The sequence below is a fragment of the Vipera ursinii genome (assembly GCF_947247035.1).
Source record: "Vipera ursinii genome assembly, chromosome: 2".
Classification (NCBI taxonomy): Eukaryota; Metazoa; Chordata; class Lepidosauria; order Squamata; family Viperidae; genus Vipera; species Vipera ursinii.
Window position 1 is genome coordinate 178,167,219 of NC_139513.1, and position 15,465 is coordinate 178,182,683.

The following is a 15,465-nucleotide window of genomic DNA, read 5'->3' on the forward strand; positions in this document are numbered from 1 at the left end:
TGAGAAGAGACGTTCAGAAGTTTACTAATTTTGATTAAACTCTTTGAATAAGGTGGCACTGTAAGTGGATTTACAAGCTGGTAAAGCTTTCCAAATGATCATTGGAATTATTTCTGGACCACATTCTATAAAGGGGGATGCAGGGTTGGTCTGAGAAAAATGATACTCAGAGAAAATGATGAGACCAAGATCTAAACCCATTGATGAATTACATGGCAAGGAATAACTTTAACCTGAGCAGCTTCTGAAGTATAAAATCCACATTCTACTCCCAGATCTATACTAGCCACTCAAGCCCTTATATAGTCCTGGGCTGCTCAGATACACATAGATGATTTGTGCTCCTGGGTTGAAATGATGAGACCAGAGTATTATGGAGGGTTAAATAATGAGATGGATCTGAGGATATGCTGGGATCCATTTGCTTTTATTCTAACGTGGAGAGAGATGAGGAATATGTGAAACTGCATGTTTCCCTTAACTCTCTGTCTGGACCCCTTTGCCTCCTTCTTTGCAGACTCCTCTTGGGCTCAGAACCATCTGCAACTGCTTCCGGGTCTGAAAAGACTGCAACTATGCCACTGGGTTCCTCTAGTAGCCTTAACTCTGAAGATGGATCCAGTGTCCCTTACTCCCCAACACGGGTATCCCCTGGAGTCAAGGTGACATGTTTATTTTTATTTCTATCCTATCTTTCAAGTCTTGGGATTCTTGCAAAACAGAAATGGACACTTACGCAATTGGTGGAACACAATCACCATAACAATACAAGTGCTACAATTGGCTTTATAAGATCAGTCTTTTTAAATTGCTATATTTTACCCTTTTTTGATAACCATTTTTGGGGGTTTTATGAACAGCCCGAACAAGGCTACTTTGGGAAATTATCATCATAAGTATTATCAAAAACAGAATTTAAAAACATGAAGTTATCATATTGTTGCCACAGAACACAAGAAAATAAAATTTCAACAACAAACATAACCCCTGGGAAGTATTAATGAAGGAACCCAGTCCATTTTTTTTCCTCGGGAGAACATTCTGGATGCTGTTATCCCAAAGACTTTATTGTCTGAAACAAAATTACAAGCAGTAGCAGAACATGGCATAGATCTGGGCTACGGGTCCTGACTACAGCAAACAAGATTAAATGCAGGCATTGTGAAGAAAATGGCCAAGAGAGTAATAGAAGGAAATGGATGTCATTCTTGCTAGTAAGTGCTGTATTTTCCATTAAGGAACATAAACATCAGTTGTTGAAGTTGATATTACAATAAAGAAACTACAGTATATGTTGTATCTCTATATTTTTACTTCTCTGTTTGAAAACAATGATAACGTTCAGCCACTTCTATGGATTGGTAACTTTTTTCAAGCTGGTGGCTTCCAAAAGTGTGAAAATAAGGTACTATCACTCCCAAAGGGGTGTGTGCGGAGGAATGCTGATTCAGATTTAGAGGTTGTATTTGTAGGCTTCAAGATTGGAAGAAGCTGCCTTAGAATAAGAAGGTTATTTTCTTTCTTTTCAGCAATATTAAAACCTGGAATGTGTTCTAGAAAATTTGATGCAGATTGCACCAAATCCAGGATCAAGTCATTAACTATTACTTCATTTCTGGGATCAGTTGCAGATTATTTGCAGTGACACAGCCAAGAAATGTTAGTGGCGAAGACTCTCTCTTTCTTGTTTCATTGGCTGATTTGTAGATGGGTTGGGATCTATTGCAGGCAGTAGGATTGCATTTGATACAGATTTATGGACTGAAAAAGACTTAATTTCAAGTCGTAGAAATCATAGAATCATAAGAGCTGAAAGGGACTTTGGAGGTACTCTAGTCTAATCCCGTGTCCAAGGTAGGAATCCTTATTCCATCCCAGACAAATGCATGTCCAATCTTTTCTTGAAAACCTCCAATGATAGAGCACCTATCACTCCAAGAGGCAAGGTATTCCATTGACTAATTGTTCTGTCAGGAAATTTCTCTTTCATTCTAGGTTGGATCTCTCTTTGACATGCTTCCACCCATTGCTTTTTGTCCTGCCCTCAGGTGCTTTGGAGAATAGGTTGACTCCCTCTTCTTTGTATCAGCCCTTCAAGTACTTGAAGAGAGCTATCATATCTTCATTAAGCCATATCTTCATTACGGGTATGTTAAACATACCTAGTTTTCTTAACCGTTCACATTAAAATTTAGCCTCAGACCTCTTATTATCTTTGTTGCTCATCTCTGCACTCTTTCTACGATCTCAGCATCTTTTTTGTATCATGGTGACCAGAACGGTGTAGTATTCCAAGTGTGGCCTCACTAGTGCAGTATAAAGCTGTACTGTCACTTCTCGTGATATTGATGCTATGCTTCTGCTGATACAGCATTGTATTGCATTGGCCCTTTTGGCACTGCAGCAAGCTGTTGGCTCTTACTTAAGTGGTGATCCACCTGGATCCCTTTCACAGGCATTACTGTTGAACCAGGTGCTGGCTATTTTCTACCAGTGCAGGTAGAAACCAGGCAGGTTTTTCTTGCCTAAGTGCAGAACCTTAAGTCACTTGTTGAATACTTATATCACAGTCTGCAGTCCCTCTCCGAAGAAAAAGACTAGCAATAAACCACCTGTTTGTTAGAATAGAACAATTAATTGTGAGAAGTTGCAACCTTCTTTATGTCTTGTGAGGGATAGGGTGCCAAATTAGTGTGGCACCTTCAAGCAATGTACCTTCTAAGCCAGGGAAGCAGATGCACAAGTCATGATGTCTTCTGAGTAGCCCCATTGGCTTGTCCTGGGCAAACCTGGACCAGGGTGGGGAAGGAACAGCAGTTTTTGAAAAAAAGTACATAACACACTTTACATTCGTAAACTCCCAAAATTATAAAACACATTGAGATGTTAAATAATCTTTATTAAACCAGAAATAGAATTGTACATAAAATATACATAACAAAACAATGTTAAAAAGAAACTTAAATAGGAAATCTCAATTTATATTATTTTTTAAATCAATTTCATCCCTGATTCATTATTTTTGCTATTAGCATGAACTATTGCCCCCTTCTTAGTTTTCTCCTTAGCTTCACTTCTTTGCCTCTGCTCTGTAACTTCTTTGGCTTGGAGTCTGGTGAAATGTTTTAACTTAGCATCTAGTTCCTCAGCAAGAAGCCTCTCTTCTCCCTCCCTCCCTGCCCTCCTATGCTTACTACTTTCCAAAAACATTAACCTTGACAGACTGCAGGAAACCAAGTCTTGTGTATGGTCATATGATGGGTGCTGGATAGCCATGTTAACTCCTTAGATGGAACATTTCCTTTAAGACTAATATGTTTAATGTGACACATTATAAGCTTTTTATGGAGTATACACTATGGAAGCAAAATCTATGCTGTCCTCATTAAGCAGGTGGATGTTTGTGTAACCTAGGCTATAATTATATTTGTAATTCAAAATATTACTCATATCGTTAGAACAAGGCTAAGCAACAATGTTGTCCTTGAAACTTATGTAGATTGCCAGGAAGGATCAACAATCAATCTACATGCCTGTTCATGTGTGCACATGCACACACATACTCTATTCATGCCTTCATCCATATCTTCTCTCTCCCCTTTTTACCCAAGCCCAGTTCAAATAAAATGGCTTGGTTGTTCAGGATTGCATGCCTTTAATGGCAGCTGCCAATCACGTTGTAAAAGGTGAGAGGAGCTTGCATTTCTCCAAAGGTGGCATCTTTTGTGACTGAGGACAACCACCGCGCTTCAAGTATCCAAGTATTAGGTATCCATATCCTACTTCACTTACCGTACTAACATGGGTGTTTGCTATAATGGGTGAGTCTTCTTACCCACTGTCTTCTATAGAGAACAAACAGGTAACGTTTCTACCCAAAAGATCACATGGATGACAATCTGATACTGTGCCAGGAAATACTGTGCTCACAAATACTATTTGGAAGCCATTTAAGCCTTCCTGTTCATTTTTCTACCAAATTAAAATTTTGCTAAATGGTGTGATCAATCATTTCTCTAATTCCAAGAATGAATTTAAATTATTTTTCACTGCCTAATTCAGAGGTATATATGGATTCCTTAGCTCTCTTCTTTCTCATTCATTTCTCAATCTTGGTAATTTACAGGCATGTAGATTTTAACTCCCAGAAATCCACAGGTAGCATGGCTGTTGATGAGAACTTCAGGAGTTGAAGTCCACACATCTGAAAACCGCCAAGTTTGAGTAACCTTGCTCTGGATACTTTGGTTCATTTTTGTTCCAGATCACTTATTATGCAAGATTTATTCTTCACTTTCTCAGTTCATGGCTTCCTTGTACAGAAACTGTAAACCTGGGGAATTTCTGAAACCCATCCCAGAATTCTGGAATGTGTTTTACTTTAGATTCTGATACTTGGATCTCTGGTTAGGCTCTCAGAATAAACCATTTGTTCCCCCAACATCATAGGTTACAATTTGCATACACAAAACTCTCTTGTGGCACATCAAAAATGGTGAAGTATACCATTTTAAAAGGCATAATATTTCACTTTTGGTCATTCTCCTCTGCTTAGGATCCACCTGTAACTCAGTTGAAAACCTGCCCTCTGCGTGAGCAACCTGTGCCACCTTCCATCTCTAAACAGGGAGAGACAGAATCTCGCATTGTCCGTGTCCATATGAACAATATCTGTGGAAATGGAAACCTTTATCGCAGCATTCTGGTAAGTTACCAAGAGAGGGCAGTATTGTGGAAGAGAAGCCACAAGTTCTGGATTGCAGGAAATATCTGGGGCAGGTTTAAAAAGACATGACTGGAAAGCATGCCAAAAGATTGCACATGATTAAAGTGATGAGGGTTCTCTGATTGCACCAGAACAATGAAGAAAATCAGGAAATCCCCAGATTTACAGTTTCTGTACATGGAAGCTGTGAACTGAGAAAGTGAAGAATAAATATCACAAAATAAGTGATCTAGAACAAAAATGAACCAAAGTATCTAGAGTAAGGTTTTTCAACCTTGGCAGTTTTCAGATGTGTGCAATTCAACTCCTGAAATTCTCATCAACCGCCATGCTGCCTGTGGGTTTCTGGGAGTTAAAGTCTATATGCCTGTAAATTACCAAGACTGATTGATACATGTATGGGAAAGAAGAGAACTAAGGAATCTATACATACTTCTGAAAACTTTTATGGTTTTACTTTGTGCATTTGGAAATTTTTTTGTTTGGTGAGAATAAGACTGGATTGTTTCCATCCTCTAGAGCAATTTTTTCCAATTTGATGTTTTTCAAAAGTGCTTAATATCAAGCCTCTATACTTCCTACCTGCTGTGAGCAAAGGCTGGAAATTATGAGAGCTGTCCTATGCAACTGGAGGACACTAGTTAGGAGAAGGCATTTCTGGAGATTTACCAGTATCACATTTGAGGACTGTGATGTGTGTTGTTGTTGTTAGTTGCGAAGTCGTGTCCGACCCATTGCAACCCCATGGACAACGTTCCTCCAGGCCTTCCTGGAGTCCATTTAAGCTCATGCCTACTGCTTCAGTGACTCCAGCCAGCCACCTCATTCTCTGTCGTCCCCTTCTTCTCTTGCCCTCAATCTTTCCCAGCATTAGGCTCTTCTCCAGTGAGTCCTTCCTTCTCATTAGGTGGCCAAAGTATTTGAATTTCAACTTCAGGATCTGGCCTTCTAAAGAGCAGTCAGGGTTGATCTCCTCTAGGACTGACTGGCTTGATTGCCTTGCAGTCCAAGGGACTCGCAGGAGTCTTCTCCAGCACCATAGTTAAAAGGCCTCAATTGTTTGTTTGTTTTAAAAAACTTCCATTTATATCCTGCCCTTCTCCGAAGACTCAGGGCGGCTTACAAGCTTAGCAGTAGCCTTCATTCTATGTATATGCCTGCTTATTAGGGCTTTCACACAAACCCCAAGCGGCATTATTACAAATCTGGGTCCTCATTTTACCTACCTCGGAAGGATGGAAGGCTGAGTCAACCTTGAGCCTGGTGGGATGCGAACCTGCACTAATTGCAGGCAGCTGGTGTTACTTAAGGAGGCATTAGCCCACTGCTCCACCAAGGCTCTTGCCAAGGTTTGATGATCAGCCTTTCTTATGGTCCAACTTTCACAGCCATACATTGCAACTGGGAAGACCACAGCCTTGACTATACGCACTTTTGTTGGCAGGGTGATGTCTCTGCTTTTTAGTATGCTGTCTAGATTTGCCATGGCTTTCCTCCCCAGGAGGCAAGCATCTTTTAATTTCTTGGCTGCAGTCCCCATCTGTAGTGATCTTGGAGCCTAGGAAAATAAAATCTGTCACTACCTCCCTCTATTTGCCAGGAATTGAGAAGGCCGGATGCCATGATCTTGGTTTTCTTAATGTTAAGTTTCAAGCCAACTTTAGCACTCTCCTTCTTCACCTGCAACAAGAGGCTCTTTAGTTCCTCTTCACTTTCTGCCATTAGAGTGGTATCATCTGCATATCTTAGGCTGTTGATATTTCTCCCGGCAATCTTAATTCCAACTTTGATTCATCTAGCCCTGCCTTTCTCATGATGTGCTCTGCATATAAGTTAAATAGGTAGGGCGACAGTATACAGCCTTTCCCTTTCTCAATTTTGAACCAATCAGTGGTTCCGTGTCCAGTTCTCACTGTTGCTTCTTGACCCACATATAGGTTTCTCAAGAGACAAATAAAATGGTCTGGTACTCACATCTCTTTAAGAACTTGCACAATTTGTTGTGATCCACACAATCAAAGGCTTTAGCATAGTCAATGAAGCAAAAGTAGATGTTTTTCTGGAACTCCCTAGCTTTCTCCATGATCCAGCGTATGTTGGCAATTTGTTCTCTAGTTCCTCTGCCTCTTCAAAATCCTGCCTGTACTTCTGGTAGTTCTTGATCCACGTACTGCTGGAGTCTAGCTTGCAGGATTTTAAGCATAACTTTACTAGCATGTGAAATGAGTGCAATGGTGCAATAGTTTGAACATTCTTTGGCACTGTCTTTCTTTGGAATTGGAATGTAAACTGACCTTTTCCAATCCTGTGGCCACTGTTGAGTTTTCCAAATTTGCTGGCAAATTGAGTGTAGCACTTTTACTGCATTGTCTTTGAAGATTTTGAATAGCTCAGCTGGAATACTGTCACCTCCACTAGCTTTGTTGTTGCTCAGCTTTCCTAAGGCCCACTTCACTTCACATTCTAGGATGTCTGGCTCGAGGTCAGTGACCACCTCATCATGGTTATCAGGGATGTTAAGCTCGTTCTTGTATAGATCTTCTGTGTAATTTTGCCACCTCTTCTTAATCTCTTCTGCCTCTGTTAGTTCCCTGCCATTTTGGTCCTTTATCATGCCCATTTTTGCATGAAACATTCCCTTCATCTCTGCAATTTTCTTGAAGAGATCTCTGGTCCTCCCTATTCTATTGTTTTTTTTCCTATTTCTTTGCACTGTTCATTTAAGAAGGCATTCTTACCACTTCTAGCTATTCTCTGGAATTCTGCATTCAGTTGGGTACACTGATGTGTATGGAGGTGGAATTAGTGTTTTTTTAAAAAACAACAGCATTTTTGGATAATGGATCTACTTAATGCAATACACTAGAGAATGGGCAACTAAGAGCCTATGATGTCTTCACTGAGACCACTTTTCTATTTGGTTGATAATAATGCCACTTATATGTGTTGTTTCATCTTTTAAGAGTGTTGTCACATATCTGGGTCTATCAGACTCACCTGTGGTTACCTATAAGTGAATGACTTCTCCCTACAGATCACTAGCCAGGATAAGACCACAGCTGTGATACAGCGGGCCTTGCAGAAGCACAAACTGGAAGAGGACTCACCATGCAACTACCAACTTCTGCAACTTCTGGAGGGTGGTCAAGGTAAGAATTGCAGAATCCTAGAAGAGATCCTAGTGGAGACAGCCAGAGGCCAGCAAAACAGTGATGCAGCATGTGATCGGCAGGACCAGCCATAAAGGACTCAGATGCCTATACACCAATTCAAACTTTGGGGAACAAACAAGAAGTTCTTGAAGTACTGGTACACGAGGGCAGGTATGATATAGTTGCCATTACTGAAACTTGGTGGAATGAAACAACTGGAATATACTGATAGAAGGATATAAACTGTAAACAGATTTTGCTAGAGGAGGGGGAATTGCATTATAACAGAATACACAATAACAGAACAATAGATTTGGAAGGGACCTTGGAGGTCTTCTAGTCCAGGGCTTTTCAACCGGTGGTACATGTACCACCAGTGGTACTTTGGCACCTGGCAGGTTTTATGCGACCGTCCTAAAGAAGTGGTAGTGGGGTGGAGAGGAAGGAGCTGAAGTAGTGACAGCACTTCCCTTGCCCCCAGGACACCAGCATTCGTGTGTGGGGCTGGGCAGAGACGGCAGGGGGACCCTCGCTGGCTCCAGGGCTGCCCCGTGGATCTAAGGCTGAGCGCGTTCTGGCTTTGATGGCCCCCACTGGTAGATCAGTGCCACGCCCACTCGCTGACTGAGCCTCGCGGCCAGCAGGCTTCCCTTTCACTGGGACTGCCCCTGCCTGCATGGGATAGCTACGGCCGGTGGCAGCATAGCCACCAGCAGCATTGGCAATCTCTCCACCTCCCATCATCCTCTCCTGAATGCAGAGGAAGGAAAGAGAAGTAGGGAAGGAAGGAAGGAAGGAAGGAAGTAAGGAAGGAAGGAAGGAAGGAAGGAAGGAAGGAAGGAAGGAAGGAGGGAGGGAGGGAGGGAAGGAAGGAGGGAAGGAAGGAGTGAGCTGGGAAAGGGACTGCCTTTTGAGCACTTCTCAGGTTTATTTTTTTTTAGCTGCCAGAGGCTCTGTGCAGGAGGCTTCCCATTTTGACCCTCCCCCATTGTTGCTTCTGTGCCTGAAGGGCCTGTACATGGCTCTCAGCCACCTCTTCCACACGCACGCACATATTTGTGTGTGTGTGTGTGTGTGTTGTGTGTGCGTGCGCACGCGCGCGCGGGCAAGCGTCTCAAACCTTGCAGCCCCATGCTGTGACATTGGGGAGGAAAAGAAAGGGAGAGATAAGAGAAGCTGCGATGGAAGCTTCTTGCAGCCTTCCACGGGGTTGGGGGCAGGAACTGAGGGGGTCAAGGCGCGATGCGATCGGAGGCACGTTGAGAGAAAAAAAACAAGTACTCCAAAAACACAGCTTTCATTAGTTTGCAGCCTGCCATCGGAGAAGGTCTCTCTTGAGGGTACGGGGCTGCAAGGGGTGAGACCCCCCCACACACACAAACACGTGTGCACGGGTCTGGGAGGGGTGAGCTGAGAGCAAGGCAGAAGGAACAACAGGGGGGAGAGGTCAAAATGCCTCTGCCCACCACTGCCTGCTGCAGGTGGCAGGTGGTCCGGAGCCTCTGGCAGCTTAAAAAAAAGCAGGGGAGGGAGGGAGGGAGGGAGGGAAAGAAGGAAGGAAGGAAGGAAGGAAGGAAGGAAGGAAGGAAGGAAGGAAGGAAGGAAGGAAGGAAGGAAGGAAGGAAGGAAAGGGAGGGAGGGAGAGAGGGAGGGAAAGAAGGAAGGAAGGAAGGAAGGAAGGAAGGAAGGAAGGGGAGGGAGGGAGAAGGGAGGGAGAGAGGGAGGGAGAGAGGGAGGGAAAGAAGGAAGGAAGGAAGGAAGGAAGGAAGGAAGGAAGGAAGGAGGGAGGGAGGGAGGGAGGGAGGGAAAGAAGGAAGGAAGGAAGGAAGGGGAGGGAGAAGGGAGAGAGGGAGGGAAGGAAGGAAGGAAGGAAGGAAGGAAAGAAGGAAGGAAGGAAGGAAAGGGAGGGAGGGAGAGAGGGAGGGAAAGAAGGAAGGAAGGAAGGAAGGAAGGAAGGAAGGAAGGGGAGGGAGGGAGAAGGGAGGGAGAGAGGGAGGGAGAGAGGGAGGGAAAGAAGGAAGGAAGGAAGGAAGGAAGGAAGGAAAGGGAGGGAGGGAGGGAGGGAAAGAAGGAAGGAAGGAAGGAAGGGGAGGGAGAAGGGAGAGAGGGAGGGAAGGAAGGAAGGAAGGAAGGAAGGAAGGAAGGAAGGAAGGAAAGGGAGGGAGGGAGAAGGGAGGGAGGGAGGGAGGAAGGAAAAAGGAGGTAGGGAAGGAGTAAGGAAAGAAAAGGGGAGGAAAGAAAGAAGGAAAGGGGAGCAAGGGAAGAAAAAGGGAAGGGTAGGAGAAACAAAGGAAGGAAAAAAGGAGAGGAAAGAAAGAAAAGGGAAGAGAAGGAGGGAAGGAGGGAGAGGGGAGGGAGGGAGGAAGGAAAAGGGGAGGGAAAGAGTAAGGAAAGAAAAAGGGGAGGAAAGAAGGAAAGCAAGGGAGAAGAAGGAAAGAAAAAGGGGGAAGGGGAGGAGGAACAAAGGAAGGAAAAAAGGAGGGAGGAAAGAAGGAAAAAGGGGAAGAGAAGGAGAGAGGGAGGAAGAAAAAAGGAGAAGGGAAGGAGGAAGAAAAGAGGGAAGGAAGGAAGGAAGGAAGGAAGGGGCAATTCGGTTGGAAATGCCCCAGTTCAAAGGAGAAAACAATTTTGTGTTCTGTTTTGTCACAGACAGAACCTTGTTGGCAAATTATGAGCTCTTATCCCTTCCTTGTATGTTGCTAACAGCCATTTCCAGTGGGGAAAGCAGGACAAAGCAGAGTAGGGGAAAATATTTTCCTTTCCTATATTTCCAGTCTGAATTAGACCATGGCAGGGTCCCTGCAGGAGAGTTCTTTTAAGGATTATGTATTAATAGAAAAGCAACTAACTTACCTCTGTTCCTAAATGCTAAAGGTGTTGTACATAGAAAACAGAGAAGCTCTGATCAACTATCACAGCCACCCTTTTGACAGTTCTGCTGTCTGTGGACACCCCCACTAAATGTAAGCATGGGATAAACTGAGCCTGGTTTGCTCTCGGTCTTTTAAATGGCCACAGACTACTAGCAAAAGTGGCATTTGATCACAAGGCAAGGAGGCATTGAGAAATGTTCCCCCTTTTGCATTTGAGCATCCAAGAAGGGACAGGAAAGGAGAAAGGGAAAGAGGAAAGACAAACAAAAAGAAGGAAAGAGGGGAAGAGAGCAAGGAAGGAAAAAGGAAAGAGGGGAAGAAAAAAGAAAGGAGAATGAAGAGAGAAGGGAAAAAAGAAAAGGAAGAAGGAAGGAAGGAAGGAAGGAAGGAAGGAAGGAAGGAAGGAAGATTATAATGAGAGGAAGGGAGGCTCTGAGGGAAGTCCTGCCTTAGCACTTGGCCACCAGCAGCCCTGCTGCCCTTTTGCCATCCCCTTGCCCCTTCCTCCTGGCCTAACCTGGTGGTCTCCCATCCTATTATGAAGGATGCTTTGTTTACAAAGCCAGGTGTCCTCGCAGGGAGATGGAGTGGGCCTCCCTCTGGCCCACGCACTTTGCCCTCCTGCACCCACCACGAGCAACCTGGCCAAGGAGAGTGAGCACAGCAGCAGCCTTGAGGAGGAGGTAAGTACAGCCAGCGCCCCCTCAGGAAAGTGGGGCTGGACTGGGTTGAGCTGCAGTGTCCTGGTGCCCTAGGAGCTCGAGGGCCAGGCTGGGTGCTTGCCCTCTGCTACCCAGGGCTGTGGGCAGCCCGCACCACCGTCTGGGAGTCCCCTGCACAGCCTAAGAGGGAAGGTGAAGCTCCTCTGATGGACCATGCCCTGGTGCCCATCCCAGTCCCACCCACCCCTCCACTGGAGAACCCTGGATCCCCCCCACAAGCACATCAACTAGGACACAAATTCTACATCAAGTAGGAGATCAAACAGGTTCCTGACCAACCTATTTGACAACTTTGTCATCCAAAACAGGATGACAAACTCTTAATAAAGAACAAATGATAGAGGGGGTTAAAGTTGCAGGAACTTTGAGCAAGACTGACCATGTCATATTAGAGTTCAACACAATGCAGACATAAGCAATAGAACATAAACAAACCAGTGTCTTAGACTGTATAAAACCAGTGTAAAAAGTGGAAAAAGGGACACATATCTAAGGCAGAATACCAGCATATAGCCTGAACGTGCAAAGATGAAGTGAGGAAAGCTAAGGCTCAAAATGAACTAAGACTTACAACAAGTGTAATAATAATAATAATAATAATAATAATAATAATAATAATAATAATAATAATAATAATAATAATAATAATAATAACAACAACAACAACAACAACAACAACAATAACAACAAGCTTTCAACATATAAAAAACCAAGATTTTTTTTAAAAAATTCCCACTAATGTGAGAAGAAGGCAAGGAAGTAACAGGTAGCAGGGAGAGCTGCTTAATTTTTTCTTTGCATCTGTCTTCACACAAAAAGAAAACAATAGCCCAATCTACCAAAGACAGAAGTATAAAAGACAGACTAGGAATTCGAATTAAAATAGGCAAGAACTCTAGATGAGTTCAAATCACCAGTGCCTAATAGTTTACTTCTCAGAGTTCTAAAGGAGCTGACAAACGTGATCTTGCATCATTACACCATCTCTTTCAAAGATCCTGGAGCACTGGGGAACTACCAGAGAACTGGAAAAAAGCTGATATGGTTCCCATCTTCAAGAAAGAGAAAAAAAACAGATCCAGGAAACCACAGGCCTATCAGCCTGACATCAATACCTGGGAAAATCCTGGAAAAGATAATCAAGCAGCAGATCTGTGAACACCTAGAAGTAAGCAAAGTTATAACCAGAAGCTGTGGACATAACATAACTTGGATTTCAGTAAGGCATTTGACAAAGTAGACTACAACCTACTTATTGGTAAGCTAAAAAAATGTGGGCTAGACAGCATCACCAGCAAATGGATTTGTAACTAGCTGACAAACCTCACTCAATGTGTAGTCCTTAAAGGAACTACATCTACAGGGAGGGAAGTAAGAAGCCGGGTACCCCAAGGTTCTGTTTTAGCCCCAATGCTCTTCAATATCTTCATTAACTATTTAGGTGAGGGGATAGAAGGGGGAACTCATCAAATTTGCAGACAACACCAAGCTGGCACCCAAGAAGATAGGCTCAAGATCCAGAAGGATCTCAATTTGAACACTGAGCCCTATCTAACAAAATGAATGTCAGTGCTGCAAACATTGGATGTTTTTTCTCTCAATATAAGAGGCAGTTTTTTCCTTCTAACGTTTTTGCTTTGAATCAATGAAGGGGGGGAGTTAATGGCGGTTGTTTTGATAAGATTGGGGCGCTACAGAAAGGAAGTAAAACTTTACATGTTAAACTAATTGGATAATGTGATTTATGATGTGTAATTAAGGGAAGGAATTGTGTGTGATATGATGTGTTTAGCGGAGGAGGTTTCAGATTCTGGCTTCCATCCATGAGTGCCGATACTTCATTCTCATTATTATAGACTTTTTAGAATAAAACAATGCTGGACTGTTCTTTAATCTGTCTCATTAGTCGGAACCATGAAAATTAAATTCAGTAGTGAGAAAAGTAAGGTTTTACACTTAAACAAGAAAAACCAAATGTACAGAAAATTAGATGTAAGTAAATTAAAGTAATTAATTAGGTATAATTAAATGTACAGAAGATTAGATGAAATTTGGCTCAATAGCAGTAACTGCAAGAGGGATCTTGAATTCCTACTGGACAATTACTTAAATATGAGTCAGTAGTGTGCTGCAGCCACCAAAAAGCCAGTACAAAGGGATAGAATCAAAATCATTTTAAATGTTACTTCTGTTTTATAATGCCCTGGTAAGATCACACTTAGAATACTGCATCCAGTTGTGATCACCACAATATAAAAAAGATGTTGAGACTCTAGAAAGAGTGCAGGGAAGAGCAACAAAGATCATTAGGGGACTGGAGGTTAAAACATGTGAAGAATGATTGCAGGAATTGGGTATGTATAGTCTAGTGAAAAGAAGGACTAAATGTGACATTATAGCAGTGTTCCAATATCTCAGAGGCTGCCACAAATAAGAGTGGATCAACTTATTTTCCAAAGCACCAGAAGGCAAGACTAGAAGAAATGGATGGAAATTAATCAAGGGGAGAAGCAACCTAGAACTAAGGAGAAATTTCCTAATAGAACAATAAACTCGTGGAACGGCTTGCCTTTAGAAGTTGTGGGTGCTCCATCACTGGAGGCTTTTAAAGAGACTGGACAGCCACTTGTCTGAAATGGTCTAGGGCCTCTTCCATGCATTAGAAGATCTCCAAGGTCCCTTCCAGCTCTGTTATTCTTTTAAGATGGAAGGAGGGGAGATGCTCACACACTCTCATTCTTTCTGTGTTTTGTTCTTTTTCTCCCCTGAAGAGCTGCTGATTCCTGACAGTGCAAATGTTTTCTATGCCATGAATCCTGCTGGACCCCATGACTTCTTCCTGCTCCAGAAAAAGGGAATCATCAGGGAACCACACTTGAGGACAAAGCCTGGGAGCAAAGCTGCTCTTCGCCATATCCCCTCTCTCAAAGATTTTGGCACCCTTGCTGCCAGTTCATGTTTCGTATTTTCACATAGTGCACCGAATAGCCCAGTTTCCCTTTCTCCATCCCTCCCTGCTGAGGATCCACACTTTAGGTCATGTCTTTCAACACACCCATTTTTTGCTCCTTCCTCCTGGTTTTTGGAAAATCAGTCAGTAATAGCCTCCCCTGATTCTCCCCCTCCCTATCTGTCTGTTCCTCAACACCTAGTTCCCCCTCATATTGTGCAGAAATTGCAAACACCTTCTTCTGTGCCACAGTCACCTTCTTATGCTTCCAAGAGGACATCATTTTGGTCAGAGTCCCCACCAACATCTCTTGTAGAACAGAGTGATCAAGAGTTGAACAGCATAGGAACAGATCTTCCAAGCTAAAGATAGCTTGTCTGATTACAACACTTCTGTAACATGCAAGTGGCTAAAAATCTGAAGAATCCATGAAAGATTGTAATTATTCTGAATTGGTCATCTGTGGGATCCTGCTTTGCCCACTCAGATTCCTCCTGGGAGATCTACAATCATACTGCCCAAAGGCCATCAATTCCAAAAAGCAGCTTTTGCCACCTGTGGTTGCAAGTAGCATTTTGAGAAGTCCCCAAATGATAGCACCTGGTTGCTTCAAAAAACTGAGCTAGTCTTTGGTTTTAAGGGAAGGTGATGTTCACATATTCATGGCCTTCAAATTTAATAGTGTAGTCAAGGGCAGACCTGTGTAGATGGATGCTCTGTGATAGTGATATCTTTGGTATGTGAAAGCATACATTTCTTTTCACATGATTCTGTAATATTTCCCATTTTTGTTGCTTGTAGAACTACCAGGTGGAGTCCACACAATCTACCCTAGCTTTGCTGAAAAGAGACCCACCAAATCCCAAACACAGAGGTACGCAGGTATGACAAGCTTCAATATACCTGTGCTGCACTCTTTAAGCCTTCTTCCTTCCTGCTCTCCAGATATTCCAGTTATTATGAGAATGTACACGTTTCATACAGCAGTACAAATCTTTTTTAATTAAATTAATCAAGATTCTCTGAATGACAGAATATCCTA

At 43.0% G+C, this 15,465-nt stretch overlaps 1 protein-coding gene across 1 annotated transcript in view; it reads left to right on the forward strand.

Moving 5' to 3' along the window:
- Positions 1-14,789, forward strand: part of RGL3 (ral guanine nucleotide dissociation stimulator like 3) — a gene marked incomplete at both ends in the record, with an annotated part of 33,110 nt that extends 18,321 nt beyond the window's left edge. Inside the window, 4 exon segments of the mRNA XM_083353463.1 lie at positions 446-662; positions 4,556-4,705; positions 7,761-7,946; positions 14,247-14,789. Coding sequence (XP_083209589.1) covers positions 446-662; positions 4,556-4,705; positions 7,761-7,946; positions 14,247-14,789 — 1,096 coding nt within the window.
- Positions 14,790-15,465: the final 676 nt, after the last annotated feature.